The sequence below is a fragment of the Coenobita brevimanus genome, chromosome 65, assembly GCF_032717465.1.
Source record: "Coenobita brevimanus isolate Jiangsu-jjx chromosome 65, ASM3271746v2, whole genome shotgun sequence".
Classification (NCBI taxonomy): Eukaryota; Metazoa; Arthropoda; class Malacostraca; order Decapoda; family Coenobitidae; genus Coenobita; species Coenobita brevimanus.
The window spans coordinates 38,502,616-38,528,635 of NC_137018.1; the positions used below are offsets into that span (position 1 = coordinate 38,502,616).

The 26,020-nt window shown below is 42.4% G+C and overlaps 1 protein-coding gene across 1 annotated transcript in view; it reads right to left on the reverse strand.

Annotated features, from left to right (window-relative positions):
- LOC145405068 (uncharacterized) overlaps window positions 1-26,020 on the reverse strand; it is a 457,223-nt gene that overhangs the window by 391,059 nt on the left and 40,144 nt on the right. Inside the window, exons 4-6 of the mRNA XM_080276570.1 lie at window positions 23,006-23,185; window positions 12,767-13,436; window positions 6,342-6,483 (exon numbers count right to left, since the gene is read on the reverse strand). Of these exons, the coding sequence (XP_080132696.1) occupies window positions 6,342-6,483; window positions 12,767-13,436; window positions 23,006-23,185 (992 nt within the window). The remainder of the gene's footprint in view (window positions 1-6,341; window positions 6,484-12,766; window positions 13,437-23,005; window positions 23,186-26,020) is intronic.

Consider the following 26,020-nt stretch of genomic DNA (forward strand, 5'->3'; position numbering starts at 1 on the left):
CATAAACCCTTCAAAGCCTATTTCTGACACCTCAGACATCGACTCAGCCTCTTGATCCTCCTCAGGATATGGCTCTTCTGATGTTGAAGGGAATGATTCCTCACTTTGTTCAAGCTGAAGAAAACAGGTTATGAGTGTTCATTTCCGTCTGTTTACTTCCTGGTTCTGCTTGTTGGTGTAGTAGCGGAAGGTTCTGTCCAGCGAAGACATCATCTCCTCCACTCGCAACTGAGAGCATTCATTGTCCTTGAATTCTTCCTTTGATTTATCAAGGGCACACAGTACCCTGCTGATCTCCATCATGGTCAAATCGTCACTCTCCATCACTGGTGTTGCTGCCTTTTCTGCTGCTACCTCCTGCTCAAAGTAGGCGGAGCGTAGGCAACCGTTATCGCTTCTTGGGGGGGGCAATGTCGTTTACTCGGGGTAACCCCGAATTTAGGCCACCCTTCGCTGCCCGTCTCGCTTACAAGGAGTTCAATTCGCGTACTAATAAAATACCTGTATACACTAAAATTTAAAAAAAAAAAAAGGTCCTTGCGTACAAGGGGGATCGCGTACTCGGAACTCGCATACTGTGGGGATGTACTGTATATTGAACAACCACAGGGACATACATCACACAACCTTGTCGCATGCCCACAACGATCGTGAACCATTCACTTAGAAGTCCATTTACCCTTACACATGCTTCACGACCACCATAAAATCTCTTGATGGCATCGAGCAGCTTACCATCTACACTATACACACACGCAAAGAAGTATCGTTACAGAGGGGTCCGATGAGTTTCATACTGAACAATCCAGCTGTCTGGGTAGGGTTGGAGGCGAAGATTTCATTCGATGTGTCAGTTTGTATCGCGCAAAAGGTGTAACAATACTTTTTTGAGTGTGTGTACATGAGCAAAACCTTCCACAATCCTTCTCTATCTACTTAGCCATATGCTTCTTCTAGATCCATGAATGACACAAACACCTTATACTCCTTCTCACAAGCCTTCTCCACTACCTGTCTCACTGCAAATATTTGATCCACACATCCTCTGCCACTCCTAAAGCCACCTTGTTCATCACTCACCAGGACTTCTGAAATCTCTCTTACTTTCTCTATAATAATTCTTCCATATCTTTCCCACCATATTCAATAAACTTATGCCATGATAATTCTTGCACTCACTTCACTCACCTTTATTTTTGTACAGGGGTACAATCACAGCCTTTTTCCATTCTGCTAGCACAGTTTTTTTTTTTTTTTTTTTTTTTTTTTTTTTTAAATGTGTCCAACTCCGGGCATAGGCTTCACAGCCTGCTATCAAGGCCCAGCAGTCCTCCTACATACCATACACCTCTACATGTCACCACTTCGGCGCTAACACCCACAGTCCATATTGAATACATGCTAGGGCTGTCTCATACAGGACTGGTGTATTGGTATTAGCGGGGGTATTTTTATGACATGTTGGCGGATCTTCCGGTAGATCAGTAAAGCCTGATTTAATGAAATTCAAATCCTTAAACTGTTCCCTGCCCCAGCCGGGATTCGAACCTGGGCCCGTTAGGACTGCAGGCCACCTCTTTACCAATTGAGCCACCGCCTCATCCATGCCTTCTTACATATCTCCAACAAGCATTCATTCTGCTCTCTCTGCTACATTTAATCATCTCTGCATACATCTCATCAATCCCAGCTACTTTCCCATTTTTCAGTCGTTTCACAGGGTTCTTCACCTGTGAGAGTGTCACGTTTCCTATCACTGAATTCCTTCTCTGCACACCCCCAAAACCAATCATGTTTACAGTGGCTCTGCTCTCTCTATTTCCATTAGGCTTTCAAAATATTCTTTCCATCTGGTCCTTACTTCATCCCCATGGGTTAGTAATCAAGCACTTACATTCTTCACACTTTCACATTTCATTCCGCTGTCACTTCAACATTTCCGCACCTCCTTCCAGAATAACTTCCTATTTTCAGAGTAATTTGCATGCATTTTCTTCCTAGATCATCACTTACATCCTGTTTTCCTCTTCATTAGTCCCTTTACGTGCTTCTTTGTCTCAACATACTCAGTTCTTATTTCAATTGAACCCCTGTCCTGTAACCACTCTAGCCACTTTTTCCTCTTTTCCTCCACTACTCTCTTAACCTCTTCATCCCACCATGTCATATCTTTCTTCTTTGTTAATACTCTTGCCACACCACACAACGCTTTAGCAGTCCTAACTAAGCAATCCCTATATGCATTCCACAGGCTGTCCAGATCCATTTCACTCCAATTCACTGATTCTAACTCTTCCTGTATTCATCTGCCATTTCTTTGATCCCCAGCTTCTCGACTTTCAGTCTTTCTCCCTGACTGCTCCTCTCTCTCCTGGACCACCTCACTCCTCTCAGCTTGATCTTGCATACCACAATCATATAATCTGACAGACCTCCACATCATCCTCTCATGGCCCTCATATCAGCAACTATTCCCAGCATCAACCTTTCTAGGAGCACATAATCAATCAGGCTCCTTTCAACACGGTCCCTGTTCCCTCTATTCCATGTATATTTTATGTGCATCTTTGTGTTTGAAATACGAGTTACAAATGCAAAACCTTCTTTCCTGACACATATCCTGCAGTCACTTCCCACTATCATTTTCTCCTGGTACTTCATTTCAACCGATTATGTCATCCTCGGGACCAGTGCCTGCTCTTCCCTTCATATCACCCATTATGATCACTTTATAGCTCCTGGGCATTTCCCATACTACTCTATCCAACTCATCCCAAAACCTGTCTTTCTCTCTCTCTCTCACTCCTGTCATCACACGGTCCATATGCTACAATCACAGCCAATTTCACCTTCTCAAACTAGAACTTGGCATACAAACATCTCAAACTGACACGTTTGTCATCTCTTATTCCACTCTGCCACACTTCATTCTTGAACAAAGCAACTCCTTCCCTGCATCTTCCTCGCCCATTCATGCCCAACCTCACACATTTTACACTCTCCTACTCCTCCACTTCACACCTTTCCATCTTTGTTTCATACAATGCCATCACAGCTTATCTAAACAGTACACCCATCACAAACATCAACACCGCTGTGCATACTTTCAATACAATTATACAAAATGTAGACAAAAGACACATCCCTAGAGGCAACAGAAAGAGACACAACCCCAACTTCACACCAGAAATTCAAGGCCTCATCAGACAACGGGACACACTGCGACAATCCCCACCACCCCATACACAAGACACCGTACAACAAATACAAGAACTCAACACTCAAATAATAAAATATCAGAACAGCAAACACTAAACTGGAAAAATTACCTCCAAACACCTGACCACAAAACAAACATCAGCAAACTCTACAAAACACTAAACAGCATCACACTTTCCAACAGCAACACCACACAATCACACGCTGCCATCACAACAACAGACACCATGCCCTCAAACAAACAAAAAGCATACACTCTCATTAATCACTTTTCACATGTCAGCCATCTAAACCCCCATCCCGAAGACCAACGTATCATCCGACGTAAGAGACAGCTCCCCTCAGATCCAGACTACGCACCTTTCACTTACAACCAGACAAAACACATCACTAACAACCTCAAACACTCATCTGCCTGTGGACCAAACAACATAAGCAACATTCACCTTAAATACATTGGACCACAAAGCATACAAGCACTCACCAACATATCAAACTACAGCTACTCACACAACATAATACCCAACATCTGGAAGCATGGCATTATCATCACTATCCCTAAACCCAACCAAGACCCCATGTTACCCTCCGCACACCGCCCCATCACACTTCTCTGCACCCCCTCTAAAGTCACTCAACGACTGGTACTACAACCTCACATTCCCCTAGCCCAGTCACAACATGGCTTTAGGCCATTACACTCCACAAACACCCTTCTTACAGACCTAACACAGGGAGTTTTCGATGGCATGAATTCAGCTAGGCCACCACACAGAACACTCATAATCACACTAGACATTAGCAAAGCTTGTGATGCCATCCCCCACCATAACCTCAGAAACAAAATACTCAACACAAACATGTACAATAACACAAAAAGATGGCTGGCGAACTAATTACCAGGCAGATGTGCACACGTAACATTTGCCAGTCAGTCTTCTAACATCAGAAACTTCCCAAATGGCATCCCCCAAGGATCTGTTTTGTCCCCTACACTCTTTAAACTATACATGCACAACATACCCACACCCCACACACCACAGATACACATAGCTTCCTATGCAGATGATATAACACTTACATGTACGCACCAAAACGCAAACACAGCTGAACACATCATTCAACCTTACCTCAACACACTACACAAATGGTTCACCACAAACAGGCTCAAAATAGCCCCAGCCAAATCTACAGTGACCATTCTCACAAACTGGACAGCAGAACACAGTCACATCCCACACCTCACCATAAACAACACTCCCCTACCACACACATACACACCCAAAATCCTTGGTATAACATACAATACATCAATGTCATTTAAGCAACACATCACAAACATTAAAAAAAAAAAATAACACCAAGACTCAATGCTTTGAGGTCACTTGCCCATACAACATTCGGACAGAACAAAGAAACCACCACCACAGTATACAAACAATACATACATTCAGTGATGAATTATGCAAGCCCTGCCTAGGCTTCTAACCACACCAAAACACACTACAACACTCTACAGACCATACAGAACAAGGTCCTAAAAATAATCACAGGCTGCACAGCTACTACACCCACAGACCACCTACATCAAGAAACCAAAGTCCTCAAAGTCAAGGATCACCTAGACATGAGAGGCACCCAGTTTCTTGCTGCAGCCTCCACAAACCCACAACATCCACTATATTACATGGCAGCACATCCACCCACACCAAGGAGCATCAAAACAACACCCAGCACATGATACCATACACAAATACTGTCATCTCTCCCCCCTCACCCGCCTCAGACCAGCTTCCAGAAGCATACCCACACTCAGATTACTTGCCACTCCATTCAGTCACTTAAAGACAACACACAGCTGCATGCATGGCCTCCTGACATCCACCCTTTTGAATCCTATCTCCCTCGTGAGGACAGGGTCAACCTGGCCAGGCTGAGATGTGGGCACCATCCAGCCCTCTTAAGCTACCAGAAGAGGCTGGATGACTCTGTCGCTGATGCCTGTCTAGGATGCAACACAGCACCCCATACTGTTAGGCACATTATGAAAGACTGCATTGCACACAATCACCTATGCCAACAACACAACATACACTCTTTGAGAGCTCTGTAGGAAAGCCTGGTCTCAGCCATGGCCTTCCTAAGGGACTTGGGGCTGTTCTGCCTGCCTAGGGAACAACTACTACTACTACAGCATATCTCGCACACTTGAACACATACACCACTTCCACCCTCTTGCTCTCCTCATTTACACCTCTCACATTCCACATGGCCATGTGAATCTGCCCATTTGGTTGGGGCTTTGGGCAGGTATTGGGTCCTACAAGGCTCTCCGAAACATTTGCCATGATTAAGTGATTTTAGATAGGGGAAACTGGGAGACACTTAACCCGACCAAAAACTCCAGTTATATGGTTACCACTCAGCGTGGTAAATAGTTTCCTGGTGTACAGGAAATCATCAGACTTGTCGCTCAGTGTAGAGTCACCCACAGACAGAAGGAAGAAGAAAGACTGAAGGAAGAAAGACAAGAAGGAAAGAAAGAAGAGAGGAAAAGGCAATCACCCGAGCAGCACAACGAGTGAATGCATGATGAGTGCCCCCAGCTACTACTATGCAAAGGGAAAAAATATACTAAAATTCAATGCAATTATTCAAAGAAGCACTGTCTGTATAGAATTTCAATATACTGAGTGTGATCAAGTGATGATGGAATGATTTTGACAGCGTCGAAGTGATGGATTGGACTTGCTAGGCAGTGTGATAATGAACTAGGCTAAGTTTTTCCATACAGAACTTAAATTAGAGCAAGAGTGTGATTCCACTGAAGGATAGTGGGTCAGGGGTATAATGCTGAATTATTATATGCAACCTCCATTGGTCCCTGTTGAATTATTAAATGATTACACTGAAGGATAATGGGTCAAAGATGTACTGGAAAATTAATATTATATGGGACCTTTGTTGGTCCCTGCTGAATTATCATATTATAGGAGACAAATGTGACCTCTGTTAGATCAGAAAAATGGTTAGCCTAATATAGCAAGGCTCTGACAGCAAGGGTGCTGGAAAATTGGTGGCGCTGTACTACCATTCCTAGGAAAATGTAACTTTTTCAATACCCTTGAGTATAGGAACAGAAGAATGATGTGCAGTGAGAACAGTTGCCACCAGAGTAAGCACACACCCCCAGTTCACCTCCTCAGTTCCCACCACACCCTCCAAAGTCTCCAGTGCTGCTCCACACCCCATAACCACCACCAACTGAAATCATGAATAGTTACAATATTAGTTCTATTAAGAATGAACCAGACTTCTTACACTGTTCTGGAGACTGTATTTACATACAGTACTTGCATATACAAAATATGTAATTCTAACAACACTTGCAGATGTGCTGTTATATGAAGTAAACAGTTATGCATGGCTCATTATTCGGCTGTTTGCTGACCTATCTCTTAGGAAGGAGGTATGGGTACTGTTTGCCTGGACACAGGCTTAGCTACATACTGTAATTCCAAAATGCAAAAAGGAGAATGTAATCTTAAAGATTAGGCAGAATTCAAGAGTAATTCATAATACAGACCAAATAGCAAATTCTGTGTTACTGTATCTAACGAGACAATACACCATAAATGCAGTACAGGTATTAGGATTAAACAACCAGTCTGCATTATTAGTTTCAGCCTGTTGATTAACAAACTACTGTTAAATATAAATAAATAAAAAATAAAGAAAATAACACTGTAACAACACATCCTACAGCACTATACTTCCTTTAACCCCTACGCGCCAGGTGACAGCATAGACCGCCGCAAAAGGGAAGGCCGAAACCAAAGCTGGGGCCGCGCACACACGCATGAAGACATCCTGCTTCAAGCGCCAAAATCACTCATTTTCTTCACGTCTTTACTCATTGACGCAACCGCCTACAGACCTGGGGATGCCTCATTCACAATAAGAAGAATTGGTGGTAATATGGTCTTCAATTTGTTTTGAAAGTCTGATGAATAGGAATGAGAATGGAGAAAGCAAAGCAACTATTAACGTGATTGGTCTGGGGGATGTAAAGAGAAGGAATGCAGAGCCAGAAAACATGACACTCGCACAAGTGAAGAGTGCTGTGAAGTGGCTGAAAAATGGGAAAGCAGCTGGGGTTGAACAGGTGCATGCAGAGATGATTAAGTGTAGTGCGGAGAACAGAATGAAGTGCTTGTTGGAGATACGTAAGAAAGCATGGATGAGTGAAACTGTGCCAGCAGAGTGAAAAAAAAGTCAGTCATTGTACCCCTGTACAAAAATAAAGGTAAGCAAAGTGAGTGCAAGAATTTTCGCAGCATAAGTATATTGAGTGTTGCAGGGAAGGTGTATGGAAGAATTATTACAGAGAAAGTAAGAGAGATATCAAACTCCTAGTGAGTGACGAACAGGGTGGTTTTAGGAGTGGCAGAGGATGTGTGGAGCAAATATTTCCAGTGAGACAGATAGTGGAGAAGGCTTGTGAGAAAGACTATAAGGCGTTTATGACATTTATGGACCTGGAAAATGCATATGACAATGTAGACAGAGAAGGATTGTGGAAGCTTTAGCATATGTATGATGTAGATGGTAAGCTGCTAAGTGCTGTCATGAGTTTTTATGATGGTAGTAAGGGTAAATGGGCATCTAAGTGAATGGTTCACATCAATGTGGGCATGTGACAAAGTTGCGTGATGTCTCCATGGTTGTTCAATATACAGTACAGTATACAATACAGTACATGGATGGGGAAACAAGAGAAGTAAAAACACGAGTAATGGAGAGAGGGATGACGCTGGTAATGAATGGTGATGGATGGAATATCTCAAATTTGTTGTATGCTGATGATGCAGTGCTACCTGTACATACCGGAGAAGAGCTTGGTAGACTAATGCAGTGTTTTGTGGATGTCTGTGAGTGTCGTGTCTTGAGAGTATGTGTAGAAAAGAGTAAATGCAGAAAAGAGTGAAGTGATGGTTGGAGAGAGGGAAGGTGACTTCTAGTGTGATGTTACAGAGAACGGAGAGAGAATGCAATAGGTGAATGAGTTCAAATACCTGGGTACAGTGATAGAAAAGAGAGGAAAATGTGCAAAAGAAGTGGAAAGTTGAGTGACAAGGAAGGAGAGTAGCTGGTGCTATGAAGGCCTTGATAAAAAACATAGGCTTGAATGTTGCAGCTGCATGAGGCTTACATGAAAGAGTGTTAGTGTCAACTTTAACATATGGATGTGAGACTATGGTGTGGCATGAAAATTAAAAGTAAAAAGTAAAAACTTTGGAGATGAGACTGATGAGGAATGTATCTGCATTACAGAGAGTGGAAAGGATATGGAATAATGTTATTCATAAAAGATGTAGAGTGAGGAAGTCTTTGGACACCAGAATTGAAGAGAGTGTACTGAGATGGCAGGGTCATGTGGAGAGAAACGATGTGGTGAAAAAGGTGTATATGAGCATATCTGAAGGAGGGAGGAGGCAAGGTAAGCCAAGAAGTAGGTGCAGGGATATGGCGGATGAGTGTGTGAGGAGAGAGATATGGAAGTTGGTGAGGCTAAGGGGAGGACAAGAGACCTAGCCGGCTGGATGAATTTTGTGCGGAGAAGTGCATGATCAGGGACTTGGCACCCCATTTTAACAAGACAGCATTTGGACTGGCTCTATCAGATAGGTATATGTGAAACTTCAGAAAGTGGTGAAATTCTTTCTGGTCTATCTGATGGAGCCAGGATTTCAAGGGCTTGAATGATGAGCGAATGGAAGAATGGCCACCTGAACTGGGCAAACTTTGGCTGTCTGGACACTGCTACTCCTCACTCTGCCCTATGGTGGGAGAGGAGGTCCAGATGATGATGATATGATAATTTGTTACCCTAACTGCTACACTTTCCCAGATATGAAGGTTTGAAAAATTTCTGTTTTCAGAAATATTGCCACAGGGAGAGGGCAGCCATGCCCACAACATTCCCGGAGTCTAAAAGTTAAGGATGCAGAGATTCAAGAGACTGACCTACAACTCCACTAGCATTGCATGATTTATCATTTATCTATCTCCTACATATATATATATATATACTGTATATATATACAGTAATCCCTCCACTATCCGTCGTAATAGAGCCAAAGGCATGTCCGGAAAGTGGTCCTGTCCGGATAGTGGGCATCACTGCTTTCAAAGAACCAGCAACCTTTCTTCCCTGCTGTACCCTTTCAAGCACTTCACCCTCCAAACCTCCATCCTTACTCATCACACTACCCAAGTACTTAAACGTACTCACATTTTCCAATTCCTCACCATCCAACCTCGATGTACATTCACTGACTTCACCTCTCTCAAAGAACATCACTTTACTCTTCCCTACATTCACCTTCAGATTCCGTTTCTTACACACTCTCCCAAACTCATCCACCAAGCCTTGCAGCTCCCCTTCGTCTTCACTCAACAACACAGTATCATCTGCAAACAACAGTACAGGGAGTTTCCAAACACTATCCTCTCTCACCAGGGCCACTCCAACATCCACTACCCTACCTTGTACCTCTTTTATTACCCCACCCATGTACAGATTGAACAACCATGGAGACATGACACATCCCTGTTTCAACCCAACTTTCAAAGAGAAAAATTCACTTAGTTCACCATCCACATGCACTGCAGCCTTCGCACCATCGTACATACTCTTCACAGCATTCAACAACTTCCCATCTACTCCATATATTCTTAACACTTTCCACAATCCTTGTCTATCCACCCTGTCATATGCTTTCTCCAAATCCATGAAAGCCGCATACAACTTCTTTCCCTTCTCTAGAAACTTTTCCACTAAAGATCTAAGCATGAATATCTGATCTACATAACCTCTTCCCTTCCTAAAGCAGTACGTGGCCAGAAGAATGCTCCCAAAGTTTATTACCCTGGCGGGGCGTGAACCCTCGTTCTTCAGTGTACAAAAATGCACATTTTACCACTGTACCACAGAGGTTTCATGTACAGTATATATATACAGTCGGCGCAATGGAAGTCTGGACCCTCTAATTCGCACCATATATTTGGTAGGGTCCAAGAAATATTGTAGGAAAATTCCTGTAGTAGGTGGATTTTTTTCTGGTGGTTTCTAGCTACTTTACAGGCTTACTAGCACGTGCTGTGAGTTTATGAGCTCAGTGCCTGCCTGACTTTGGATGGGAAAGCACGTCAAATTTTCTTGCCCTGCCTGGCCTTTGTTAATTTCAAAGCTCTCGTTTTCACACCCTCCTCTGCCTTAGTGAATCATTGGAGATGGGTCCCAAACCACTAACTGATGTAGAAAAAGCCCGAATTTTAACTATGAGAGAGGAAAATGTAAAAATTAAGGATATTTGTATTCAAACTGGGTGAGGAAAATCTACTGTTATGTCACTCCTTGCTCCTGCCCGCCACCTACTAAAAAACACAATTCCCCAACATAAAGACATGCTATGACCTAAAAGGAAGACATCACCAACTACAGACAGGTTACTGAAGCAAGCTGTGATAAAAAACGCACGTTTGACTGCTAGACAACTGAAAGATATGTACCCACAATTACTGAAAGATGTGTCTGAAAGAACCATACAGCATCGACTTCATACAGACTTCAAGATCCCCAGCCGTACTGCTGCACTGAAGCCTCTCCTTAATTTTTACATTTTCCTCTCTCATAGTTAAAATTCGGGCTTTTTCTACATCAGTTAGTGGCTTGGGACCCATCTCCAATGATTCACTAAGGCAGAGGAGGGTGTGAAAACGAGAGCATTGATATTAACAAAGGCCAGGCAGGACAAGAAAATCTGACGTGCTTTCCCATCCAAAGTCAGGCATGCACTGAGCTCATAAACTCACAGGACATAGTGGTAAGCCTGTAAAGTCGCTAGAAACCACCAGAAAAATATCCACCAACTACAGGAATTTTCCTACAATATTTCTTGGACCCTACCAAATATATGGTGCGAATTAGAGGGTCCAGACTTCCACTGCGCCGACTGTATATATATATATATATATATATATATATATATATATATGTATATATATATATCATCATCATCCAGACCTCCTTTCCCACCCAAGGGCAGAGTGAGGAGTAGCAATGTCCAGACAGCCTAAAACTGCCCAATCCAATGGGCCACGCTTCCATTCACTCATCATTCAAGCCCCCGGAATCCTGGCTCTATCGGATACTCCAAAAACATTCACCACGTTCTGTAGCTTCACATATCGTATCCGACAGAGTCAATTCAGACGCTGCCACATTAAAAAGGGGTGACAAAAATCCCTGATCATGCACATCTCCTCACAAAATTCATCCAGCCAGCTTGATCTCCTGTCAGTTCCCTAGCCTCACCGACTTTCAAACCTCTTTTCCTCACACATTCATCCACCATATCTCTCCACCTTCTCTTTGGCCTACCTCGCCTCAACCCTCCTTCGAATTCGCTCAGATATACCTTCTTCACCACTCTATTGTTATTCATTCTCTCCACATGACCATACTATCTCAGTACACTCTCTTCAATTCTGTTGTCCACCGACTTCCTCACTCTGCATCTTTCACGAATCACATTATTTCGTATCCTATCCACCCTCTGTACTCCACATACATTCCTCAGCAGTCCCATCTCCACTGCTCTTACTCTTGACTTTTTATTTTCATGCCACACCATTGTCTCACATCCATATGTTAAAGTTGGCACTAACACTCCTTCATGTAAGCCTCGTGCAGCTGCAACACTCGAGCCTCTGTTTCTTAACAAGGCCTTCATATATATATATATATATATATATATATATATATATATATATCAAAATTCAAAATTTAGTAGCACAGGGCTTCCAAAAGTAGCCCAATTCACTACTTGCAGCACAAACTGGCTACTTTAAGAGGTTTGAGAAGACGAGACTTGAATTTCACAATACAGACTAAATTTTGTTTAAATTAATTCAGATTAATAAAAAACTGTTGAAATGAATTGGCATAAAATATATTTTAATTATATTTTTATTATAAACAACTCACCAAATGTGAGATTTCTGTCGCCAAATTAGAGTGTTGTGTACAATCCCATCCCATCGCCAAAAGTGAATTCGCCGAATAAAAACTCGCCAAATGTGACAGTTCACTGTACATAATTTTTGGATGATCCCTTTTTATTATAACTTGGCCTAAAACTGCCACCTCTCCATCTTGAATGCTGATCTGAAATTACAGATCAGCGTTAGAATACAATGTTAGTCATGAAAATGTGCTACAGAAAGGATACAGAAAATGTAGCATTCTTTTTCTGCTGCTGAGCTGTGAAATAACCTGCAAAAGCTTAAAACCTGGGCCAAGTTATGGTGAAAGAGCTCTCATTATCTGACCCTGACTATTTGGCAGAGCTGAGAATCAAATTCACACTATATGGTTTATGTGTGCAGGCCAAGATTCTATGTTACATACAGCCCACTGGCAGAAAAGGCTGCAATGTATAGTAGTTCAGAAACTTACCAGTGTGTGATGTACTGATATTACCTTTCTCATGAGGTGCGCAAGGGTGGTGTTGGCATGAGTTGAGCGCCACCGTTGTTGTTGTTTCAGGACCTGTGCCAGCTGTATATCTGGCCGGTGAGTTAACATCTGCACCAGCTGTGCAGAGCAGAACCTCTCCAGCACCTCCTTGGCCACATTCAGGTTCTCCATCAGTAGCATATAAATATTAAGTACCTCATGGCCTTCTTCTGCCATAGCTTCATCTTCAATTTTCTGCTCTCCCAGTTTTATTCCTGATAAATTCTTCTCAGTACTGCTTTTCTTTAATCCTTCTACTGCTTCACTTTGTACCAACTCAGGATTGTCTGCATCTCTTTTCTTCTTGATTCTTTTTTGGTCATCACTTATATTCCGTGAATCCTTATACTCACCTCTAATGATTGTGTCATTTTCAAGGATAAAGTCAAGTACTTTCTCAGTCAGTGACTGCAGTGCATTGCTTGAAAATTTTCGAAGCACCTCATCATGGTCCTTGAAGTGCTCATTGGTGGCATGTGCTGGGTCCTGAGAGACATCATAAGCCATGCAAACTAGTGCAGCCAGGATGTCACTTACAGCAGAGGGGGCATTTTGGTGTCTTCTGGAGAATAAAATTAGCTCCGCCAACTCTGACACCATGGAGGTACAGTTCGACTCACTGCTCTCACAAAGCCTGTAGTAACAGAAACAGAAATTGTATAAGAGACAAGAAGTATGTTATTACAATACTGTAAAAACTGTGCAACGCACAGAGTGACTGTCTGGTCAAGAATGCAACACTCTCAATCAATGTGAAAGGTATAGCTTGGTGGGATAAGAAAGTTGAAAGAGCTGTGAAAGAAAAAAAAATGAAAATGTAGAAATAGAGGAGAAAAAAGTGTAAAAATCCAATGAATGATCTATCTATCTATCTATCTATAGCCCGACGCCCTAATCCCGCAAAGGGTGGCTGCTGATAAAACGCCTCCAAGTCGCTCTGTCACCCACCATTTGACTACCCTTCCCCCAACTCACCCCCCCCCTCCCTCATATACCTCTCAACTCCATCCCTTCACCTCATCCTCGGTCTACCCCTCCCTCTCCCTCCCTCCACCTCACCTACATACACCCTCTTAGTCAGTCTTTCATTCTCCATTCTCTTCACATGTCCAAACCACCTCAGTGTATTTCTCCTAATCTTCTCAACCACATCCACATCCACCCCACAACGCTCCTTCACTTCTTCATTCGTCAACCTGTCCCTCCACGTCACTCCACATGCTCCTCTCAAGTAACTCATTTCCACTGCTCTCACTCTTGACTTGTTCCCCTCTTGCAAGGTCCACGCCTCGTTTCCATACGTCAGGGTAGGGATCACAATACTATCATGCAGTGACTTCTTAACTTCTATACTCACCTCCCTATTTCTCATCACTGCTTTCAGTGAACTAACAGCCTTCCTTCCCTGCTGTACCCTTTCACGCACTTCATCCCCCAAAGTTCCATCCTTACTCATCACACTACCCAAGTACTTGAATGCACTCACATTCTCCATATCCTCACCATCCAACCTCACTGCACACTCTGTGACTTCACTCCTCTCAAACACCATAACTTTACTCTTGTTTACATTAACTTTCAGCTTCCTCCTCCTACACACTGTCCTAAATTCATTCACCAAACCTTGCAATTCCCATTCATCTTCACTCAACAATACTGTACCATCAGCAAACAGCAAAACCGGAATCTTCCAAATCTCGCCCTCATTCATTAGAGCCACCCCCACATCCACTGCCCTACCTTGCACCTCCTTTACAACCCCATCCATGTAAATATTTAACAGCCATGGAGACATCACACAACCCAGTTTCAGTCCCACATTGAGATAAAAAAACTCACTCAGCTCACCATCCACTCACACCGTAGCCCTAGCTTCTTCGTACATACTCTTCACAGCATTCAACAATATCCCCTCCACCCCATATATTCTTAATACCTTCCACATACCTTGCCTATTTATTCTGTCATAAGCTTTCTCCAAGTCCATGAAGGCAGCATACACTTTCTTTCCCTTCTCTAGATACTTCTCCACTAAACATCTTAGAACAAATATCTGATCTACACACCCTTTTCCATTCCTAAATCCCCCTTGTTCTTCTCCAACGAGCTCCTCTGTCATATGCTTATCCCTATCAATGAGTATTCTACCATATATTTTACCAGTCACACTAAGAAGGCAAATACCCCTATGGTTACCACATACTTCTCTCTCCCCTTTTCCTTTGTATAAAGGAACAATTATACCTGATTTCCAGTCCTCTCTAACCCTTCCCTCTTCCCAAGCCAATCTACACAACTTCCATATCCACTCCACAACAATCTCACCCCCATACCTCAGCATTTCACCCCAAACTCCATCAATTCCTGGGGCCTTTCCCAACTTGATCTTCTTCTTTGCTTCCACTACTTCCACCCTACTGATCTCTTCCTCCCTCCTCTCATATCTTCTTCTCCCAGCCATTCCCCAACCACTTATACTCGCATTGCTCTCACTCTCTACATTCAACAAATCCTCAAAGTGCTCCTTCCATCTCCTCAATTTCTCTCTCTTCTCCATCAACAATCTATTATTCCTATCTTTCACTCCCCTACTATATCCCCTTTCACACTGCCTTACTTTCTTTACCTTCTTCCAAAACAATTTCTTACTCTCCCTCCATTTCACACTCATTCCTCCCAAACTCTTCATCCACTTTCTTCTTACTCTCCTTCACCAGTCTCTTCACCTCCCTTCTCCTGCTTACATATACCTCTCTCTTCTCTCTCTTATCATCTCTCCTACCTCTACTCGCTAACCATTCGCTATATGCCTTCTTCTTTTGTTCCACAGCTCGTTTCACCTCATCATTCCACCATGCTGTCCCTTGCACACCCTTGCATCTCCTCCTCACTCCATAAACCACCTCACTCGCTGCGCCTATCTCTTCCGTGAATATCTTACATAGGTCTTCCACCCCTTCCATCTGCTCTAGCTCATACCTTCCCAATCTTTCTTCCACTATACTCTTATACTCTGCCATTTTCTCACTATCTTGCAAATTCTCCACTCTTCTCACAGGAGCTGTTTCCTCCTGTCTTCCCCTTCACCTCCTTAACTACAGTATTTTCTTTCCAGCTGTATCTTGGCCATCATGAATGAGAGTGCAAAAAATCCAATGAATGAGAATGCAGGCATACTAATGGAAGAAAGTAAAGAACAGAAGGGAAGAATATTTTGAAAAAAATAAAAAAAAATTATGGCTCAGAATGATGATAGCAAAGTTGTAGTAAACATGATTGGTTTCGGTGGTGTGCAGATGGAATTTGGTGCCAAAAAATGTTATACTGGCATAAGCAATGATTGCTGTGATGCAGCTGATGAATGGAAAGGCAACATGTTCAAGAGGTGTATGCAGAGATGATTTAATGTACTTTCCATCTATGGGTGCCTCTACACTAAGTGACAAGCCAAATGGTTTCCTGTACATCAGGAAACCATTTACCACACTGGGTGGTAACCATATAACCAAATTATGGTGCCTGGTGGTTTAGTGGGTAATTAAGAAGCTCCAATCGGACTGAGCCGGTGCTGGTTTATATCCAAGGGTTGATTGGGGGTTTACTGCTCATGTAATGCCACTCAGGGATGAGTGAGGCTGGTCACTGTCATCTTAATTGTCAAGACCAACCTGCCAAACCCCAGGCCCCTACGCTCCTCACGGGGCGGCATGGGACTGGATGATGGATGGATAGATGAAAGAGTGGAAAGAAGTATTTACTGGAAAAATGTAAGAAAGCTTGGATGATTGGCACTGTATCGACGGAGTAGAAGAAGGCTGCAATTATACCTTTATGCAAAGGTAAAAGTGATTGAAGTGAGTGCAAAAATTATGTTATAGGTCTGCTTAGTGCTAAATGAAAGGTGTATGGATGAATAATTACAGTGATGGTATGGAATATATCAGAATGTTTGGTGAGTCATGAACAAGGTGGTTTTAGGATTGGCAGGGGAAAAGTGGATCAAATATTTGCAGTAATGAAAATATTGTAGTAGAAAAAGCATGTAAGGACTGTAAAATATGACATTTATTGTTCTGGAAAAAGCATACTGTACTTTATGATGAACAGAGATGAATTATGGAAAAATTTTATATACACTGAACCCCCCAAATATTCAAGCTCAGCATGCACAGATTCACAGTGCATGGTGGCTATAAGCTCAGACAGAATATCATATACACAGAAAAAGGATGCTAAATGCACAGGTCTATACAGGTTAAACCCCTTGTGCATTCCATTCAAAGGTTTTGCAAACAAGTTGAATTTCATGGCATATACAGGGCACCCTACTTCTGACAGGCTTTGTCTAAAAAAATAAGAAAATACATAAATTAATTAATGCAGTACTTCCTAGACCTACCGGTACCTTACTATACCAAGCTGAAGGTGAGCGGTCAGTAAATGATGTTGAACTTTATAAGCCTACCATTTGAATTAATTTTTTATGTCAATTTCAGAAGTTTTAATACTGTACTTTGAACTGGGAAACTTCTGCAACCACAGAACAATCTTCCTAAGTTATTTACTGTAAAACATAATGAAAAGCCATCTTCACCACCAAATGTGTACACAAACACAGGCACAGGGAAGAGGAAGAAAAGGTTAGGTTCGTAAGACTTGAGAGAGACACAAACCTGGTGAGAGAAATATTAGGCAAGATTGACCCCGAAGGAGACAAGTGGGAAAAAGAAATTGAGGAAGTAAGGAGGATAGGGCCTTATAAGAAAGGGGAAACAAGACCAATGAGAGTCAAGTTTACATCAGAAAGTGTAATAAATGAGATACTTAAAGTGACCTGGAAATTAAGCAAAGAGGCGGGGATGGAAAATAATATAATAAGAAAAGATCTGAATGAAGAAGAAAGAGTTTTAAAATCATTAAAGGAAGAAGTAAAGGGAAAAAATGATAAGAGGACAGAGGAAGAATGTAATACTTTTTTTTGGAGAGTATTGGATATGAAAGTAAGGAAGTGGTATTTAAGGAAATAGAAGTGATGGAAACTAAGGGGGATGGCTGTGAAAGATCAGAAGTTGAGGAAGTGGTAAGGATAGAGAGTAGGAGAGAAGAGGGTATTAAAAACGTCAAAAATAATTTGAAGGTGATATATACTAATGTTGATGGTTTCATATCGACAAGGATCAAAATTAACGATTTCTTGGGAGAACATGAACCTGATGTCATGTGCTTTGTAGAGACCAAATTAAGAGAAGATATTGATGTTCACTTGGGAGATGGTAAATACACACTGTGGAGAAAAGACAGAAAAGAAAAAAAGGAAGGAGGAGTGATGATAACAGTGAAGAATAACATAAATGTAGATACTGTGGAAATGGGAGAAGGCAGGGCTGAAGTGATATATATGAAATTAGAAACTGGAGAGAATGTTAAGAGAGAGATGGCGGTAGTGTATGTTCCCCCAAAGACGAGAGCATGGAAGGATGACGAATACCATGAGACGTTGTCAGAAATGGCTAGCTATTTGCAACAAATAATTGAGAAAAGCAATAATATAATTTTAGTGGGTGACTTTAACTGTAAAGAGGTGAATTGGGAGGAATGGTACTCGGGAGGCGGCAAGGATTCATGGGGCACTATGTTATTAAATATAATAATGAATAATGTGATGATGCAATGGGTCAAAGAAGAGACACGGTTTCGAGGTGAGGACACACCAGCAAGGTTAGATTTACTGTTCACCAAAGAACCCGATGTAACAGAATCATTGAAATATCTCTGTCCTTTAGGAAAAAATGATCATGTGGTCATTGAGTTCCAGATGTTAATAGGGAACGTCGAGCCAAGAGACGAGCTTCATAGACAGGGAAGATACAACTTTGGCAAAGCAAATTTTACAGGATTGAGAAACGTTTTTGAAAATGCAGATTGGAGAAAATTCAGAGAAACAAGAGAGATACAGAGGAAGTGGGATATCTTTCTAGACCTCTATAATTTGGGAGTGGAAAAATTTGTATCAAGAGTAAGAGGGAAAGAAAACAGGAAAAAGGAGTGGTTTAATAGAAGGTGTATAATAGCAAAAAAAGAGAGAGATAAGGCGTGGAACAATTGAAGAAAGAGAGGTAATAACAGAACAAAGGAAGAATATAAAAGAACAGGAAATGAATACACAAGAATATGTAGAGAAGAAGAAAGGAATTTTGAAAAAGGTATAATGCAAAAAGCCTGATTGATGACATTAGTACTTTAGGGGTTAATCCCGTAAGGGGTGGCCACAAACAAATCGCCTCCATGTCACCCTGTCCCCCGCCATTTCACTGCTCTGCTCCCAGTTCACATCCCGCTCTCACATAGACCTCTCCACTCCATCCCTCCATCTCATCCTTGGCCTCCCCCTCCCTCTCCCCCCTTCCACCTCACTCAAATACTCTCTCCTTGTCGGTCACTCGCTCTCCATCATCTCCACATGGCCAAATCACCTCCGTATGTTTCTCCCAACACTTCCTAGCACATCCACATCCACACCACAATGCTCCTTCACTTCCTCATTTGTCAGTCTCTCTCTCCATGGAACTCCACATGCTCCTCTCAAATAATTCATTTCCACTGCCCTCACTCTTGACTTGTGTCCCTCCAGCAAGGTCCAAGCTTCACTTCCCTATGCTAGAGCTGGTATTAAAATACTGTCACATAGTAGCTTTTTCACTTCCATGCTTACTTCCTTGTTGCTTATCACTGCTTTCAAAGAACCAGCAACTTTTCTTCCTTGTTATACCTTTTCAAGCACTGCATCCTCTAATCTTCCATCCTTACTCATCACACTACCCAAGTACTTAAACACATTCACATTTTCCATTTCCTCATCATACAACCTCACTGTACATTCAGACTTTATTTCTCTTAAAGATCATGACTTTACTCTTCCCTACATTTACCTTTTGATTCCGTTTTTTTACACACTTTCCCAAACTCATTCACCAAGCCTTGCAACTTCCCTTCGTCTTCACTTAACAGCACAGTATCATCTGCAAAGAAAAAGTACAGGGAGTTTCCACACACTGCCCTCTCTCTTACGGCCGCTCCAACATCCATTGCCCTACCTTGTATCTCTTTTATAACCCCATCCATATACAGACTGAACAATCATGGAGACATGACATCCCTGTTTCAATCCAACCTTCAAATAGAAAAACTCACTCAGTTCACAGTTCACACTCACTGCAGCCTTTGCACCCTCATAAATACTCTTCACTCCATTCAACAACTTCCCATTTACTCCATATGTTCTTAATACTTTCCACAATCCTTGTCTATCCACCCTGTCATATGCTTTCTCCAAAACCATGAAGGCCACATACAACTTCTTTCCTTTCTCTAGAAACTTTTCCACTAAAGACCTAAGAATGAATATCTGATCTACACAACCCTTCCTAAAACCTCCCTGTTCTTCTCCAGCTAATTCCTCTGTTATTTCCCTGACTCTGTCAATAAGCATCCTACCACATACTTATCATATTACAATAAGAAGACAAATGCCCCTACGATTACCACACACTTCTTATTCCTCTTTTCCTTTGTTTTTTTTTCATTTTTTCATCATCCAATCCTATGTTGCCCCATGAGGAGCACAGGAGCCTGGGGCTAGGCAAGTTGGTCCTGACATTTAAGATGAGAGTGACCAGCCTCACTCATCCCTGAGTGGCATTAGGCTATGTGAGCAATAACCACCAACCACCCCTTGGATAAAAACCTTCACTGGCTCAATCTGACTGGAGCACCATAATTATTCACTAAACCACCAGGCGTCATAAGTTGGTTATAGGGTTACCACCCACCATAGTAAATGGTTTCCTGGTGTACAGGAAACCATCTGGCTTGTCACTAAGAGTAAAGTCAACCACAGGCAGAAGGAAGAGGAAAAAATGAAGGAAAGAAAGGCATAATTATACCTGACTTCCAATCTTTTGGGACTTTACCATCCTCCCATGCCTATCTGCACATCTTCCACATCCTTTCCACTACTGTCTCTCCCCCATGGTTCAGCATTTCACCACACACTCCATCAATTCCCAGGGCTTTCCCCATTTTGACTGTCTTCATTGCTTCCACAACTTCCATTGTACTGATTTCTTCATCTCTTCTCACATCCCTCCTTCTCCCAGCCATTACTCACCCACTTATACTTGCATTACTTTCATTCTCTATGTTCAATAATTCCTTAATTCCTTAAAGAGTCCTCTCCATCTGCTCATTTTTCTCCCTTCTCAACTAATAGTCTACCGTTTTTATCTTTCACTCCCAGACTAGCTTACACCCTGTCTCTCTTTACCTCTTTCCAGAACATTTTCTTACATTCCCTCCACTTTACATTCAAATTCCTTCCAAATTCTTCATCCACTCTTGTCTTTCTCTTACTAATCTTTTCACCTCTCTCCTCCTCTCTACATATAACTCTCTCTTCTATCTCTCAACTTCCTCCACATCTCTGTTTCTCATCCACTCATTACATGCTGTCTTCTTTTGTGCCATAGCCTATCTCACCTCTTCATTCACCATGCTGTTCCTTGCACCTCCTTTCCTCTTCTCTTCACCACACACACCACTTCACATGCTGCACAGATTACTTCTGTGAATATCTTACACACACCTTCCACATCCCCCATCTCCTCCAAATCATATTTACCCATTCGTTCCTCCACTTCTCCCTTATATTCTGCCTTTTTTCCATCCTCTTGCAACCTTTCCACCTTCCTTGTATGGACTACTTCCTCCTGTCCTTCCCTTCTTCTATTCCTCCACTTCATTTCAACCTTGACTTTCACCACCACCAAGTGGTGGTCAGAAAGTCCACTTCCCCAACCTCTATATGCTCTTGCATCCATTACTCACCTTCTCATTCTATCATCCATGCACACAGAATACATCATTGCCTTCTGTTCATTCAGTTCATCACCTACCCTTCTCATCACTCACCACGTATACCTGTGCATCATTTTGTGTCTGAAGAGGGTACTGGCTACCATCAACCCACTCCCGGCACAAATGTCCACTAAAGCACTGCCATTCTCATCCAATTCTGCAAGCACACCCACCCACCAACTACTCCATCCACCTTCACATTCCCTACTTTTCCATTCATATCTCCAATCAAAAAAACTCTCTCATTCTTTTCAAACTTTTCCATGCATGCTTCCACATTTGTCCAGAATTCATCTTTCACTCTGCTTGCACAATCTTGCATTGGCACATACACACACTCACAATTGCCCATATTTGTAGTCCTACTTTCATTCTTACCCACACATCCTTGAGCCATCGGATCCATTCTCTCTTATATTCCCCTTCCATCTCTTGCACACAACAATACAAACTCCTTCTTTTGCCCTCTCATTCTCACCTTTAATAAATAACAATATTCTTAGTACCTGTAGCTGAACCAGTATTCAGTGTGGATGAGACAGTCCTATGGTTTAAAGGTATGTATTCAGGAAATCCATCTTTAACTATTAAAAATCACATTACCAAATAAATGGTAACATAACAACTACTGTACATAAAGAATATATAAAAGTGTCCATCGGAAAATGAGTATTGACAGGATCTGCATATCGATGGGATCTTAGTAGCATAACCCTTCAATAATGAGGGAGACCTATAAAATATTACCAACTAGCAGAGGCACCTGGTTATACCAGTGCCACCAAATGAGGGCACCTCTCTCCACCACCAAAACAATATTAACTGAATTTGTTTGATGTTATTAAAATGTTATATATATATATATATATTTTTTATGTGCTCGACTCCGGGCATAGGCTTCACAGCCTGCTATCAAGGCCCAGCAGTCCTGCATACCATACACCTCCACATGTCACCACTTCGCCACTAACACCCACCATCCATATTGAATACATGCTAGAGCTGTCTCATACAGAACTGGTGCATTGGTATTAGCGGGGGTATTTTACGACATGTCGGCAGGTCCTCTGGTAGATCAGTAGTCTGATTTAAAGAAATTCAAATCCTTAAACTGTTCCCTGCCCCAGCCGAGATTCGAACCTGGGTCCATTAGGACTGCAGGCCACCTCTCTACCGATTGAGCCACCGCCTCCCCCATTAATACTAAAGAAAACTTCAGGTATTATCTTAAAGTTCTGAGGCACTGTAACATATCTAAGGTCTGTACATATATAGTACTTTAAAGTGTACCTCTTGATGATTTGGTGGATTGAGATGACCCCAACATGTGTCAAGGCCCAGACAGCTGTGAGGGGGATGGCATGAAGAAGTGGTTCCCCCAGCAGACTCATCTCCAAGATGCCTCTCTCCACCACACCATGTGCCACCAAGGTCTCAGTTAGAGAGATCAGACCCTCTATCTCATTCCTGCTAAAAGGTTAGCAGTAATTAATGGATTATCAGCACTCAAGAATTTTCTGAAATACAGTATATATAAAGTAATCAGGTCCCAGCACTCACGGGTATTGTATGCAGTTCCTTGGAATGGTATGAATAACATAAAAAGTGTATCAAGCGAGTATTATTCACCCATCAACCAATCCAGCATTGTCCCAACTGAAGAAATGAAGCACAGGGGCCTACAGATAAGCTATCCAGTACAGACATTTAACCCATTTGCTCCAATGATGATGTACCATTTATAATGGCTCCAACATGCTTGCACCAATGGCTTTGGTCACCTACTGGTGACTCTCCATGATGCTTGATCTCTGGCAGCCTCCCTATTCAGTTCCATAACCCCAAGGTTATGAACTTTTTCCAGGTATTTTTTGGTCTACCTCTTGCAACCCTACCCCCAACATTCACACTTCTCACTTTCTGCACCCAACTGTAATCCTCCATCCTCTCCACATGCCCAAACCATCCCAATCTGCCCCTCCTCATTACAGCACCAATACACTCCAGTCCCATCCTTCCTCTCAGCTCTTCATTGTAAACCTAGCCCCTTCAGGCCCCACATGCAAGGAAGCACCACATATCCACCTAGTCCTTGCCATTTCTGTACATTTGAACCTATGAATTTCCTCATCCTTTACTGCCCAGGTCTCACCACCATACAGCATTACGTTTCTAACACATACCACATATAAGGATCCCTTAGCATGGAGGGAGGGCCCTCTCAATGTCAGGAGATGCAACAGTTCCCTAAATTTCCTCCAACCACTCCTTACCCTAGCCTCAAAGCTAGTTCCAGCTCCACCTCCAGCGCATAACAAGTCCCCCAAATAACAAAATTCTTTCACACACTCAAGATACCAGCAGGATCAATCCTTTCACACCTGACAATACATGCTCTCCCCGACACACCATACAAATAAAATCAGCATAATAGGGGAGTAGCCTGTAGCACCAGCTGAGCAAGGAGGCACTCCCAAGGTGGATGGAAAGCTGATGACAAGAAGAGCTGGAGCTCTCGTTTCATCAGTCCTCGGGACTAGCTCTTGACCAAACTTTTTCAGTGTTTCAGTAGAACACAGAAGGAGCCAGCATGTCCTCCAATTCAAGTTCCTCTAACTGTCAACACCAAACTACATGCACTTTACACACTATACTTCCTGTTCAAAAATTCAAACAAAAAACCATAGTATCTTTCTATATATAGCCTCAAAGTCCTCGGGGGTGGGGGGAGACCTTCAAAGCCCCCACTGTCCGCCACTCTCCCGGTGACGACCCAGTGAGATACCTGGAACCACTGTCTGACTCACTTCTTCAATTCTGCAACATTCGCAACCTTCCTCTAACTTTCTCTCTGATGAGCACCACCTCTCCTCCTCTAAACCTCACCTTCTCTTCTAACTGAGACTCAGCTGTCTGAGGTGACTGATAGCAAATCCTTCTCTGTATCCTCCTACTTTCCCTATAATCATTTCAAAGCCAAAGGTGACTGCTGTATTATGCATGTGTACACAATGACATATCTTGCTCTCATGTTCCTGAACTTGAATCTTCTGAATTCTCTACTCCCTGGCATCAGCTCTCCTGTCATTCTCTGACTAAATACTGTAAATATGTACTGTTTACTTATCCCCTGGCTCTACTGACTATGAAAAATTCAACTATCTTACTTCTAAGATGGAACACATCCTATCAATATCTTCTTTCTCTGAAATCTCCATTCCAGGAGATTTCAATTTTCACCACCTCCTTTGGCTCACCACCACCTTTAGCTCTCCTCTCCTTTCACTGATCCACCTGGTGAACAAGTCTACATCTTTTCCATCTTTAATAACCTAGAGTAGCTTGTACAGTACTCTACCTGTATCCCTGACTGCCTTGGAGAGAGTTCCAACATACTTGACCTCTTCCTTAAAACTAATCATTCTGCTTACACTGTTAATCTTTCCTCTCCTTTGGGCTCCTCCAATTACAACCTTATCACCTTAACTTGTCCTATTGCTCCAGTAAGGCCTGTGGATCCTCCCATGAAGTGTCGGTTATGGAACTTTGGGAGCTGCTGATTGAAAGGCCCTCAAGCAGTACTTCTCTGATATTCCCTGGAATGATTATTGCTTCCATGGCCGTGAACCATTAGTGTGTGCCTTGCTCATTACAGAGGTTATTCTTTCGGGCTTGGAAGCATACATTCCTTTCTCATATCTTTTGACTTAAAAAAAAAAAAAAAAAAAAAAAAAAAAAAAAGTTTAATCTCTCTTGTTCTGATGCTGTCCACAAGGAAGAGGCCTACAAAAGGTACCAGAATCAACCCACTCCTGAATCTCACCTCTTTTATGTTTCTGCCTGGAATCATGCTAAGTCTGTTCTTCGCTCTGCTAAAATTAATTTCATTCGTACTAAACGCTCTCAACTCTCCAACTCGAATTCCTCCGGCTCCTTCTGGCACTTTGCCAAAAACCTTTTTTCTTATCATCCTTCCCTCCTCTTTTCCACTCTGATGGCCCTGTAGCTATTTCTTCTGCTGATAAAGCAGAACTCTGATGGCCCTGCAGCAATTTCTTCTACTGATAAAGCAGAACTCTTTGCTCAGACCTTCTCCTCCAATTCCATCTTAAATGATACCTGTGCTGTTCCTCCATCACTTCCCCCCTCTGACTTCCTCATGGCTGAAATAAACTATCTATCTATCTATCTATCTATTGCCAGACGCCTCAATCCCGTTCACGGTGGCCACACACACACATAGCCTCCACGTCGCCCTGTCCCCCGCTATTTCACTGCCCTGCTCCCAACTCACACCCCACTCTC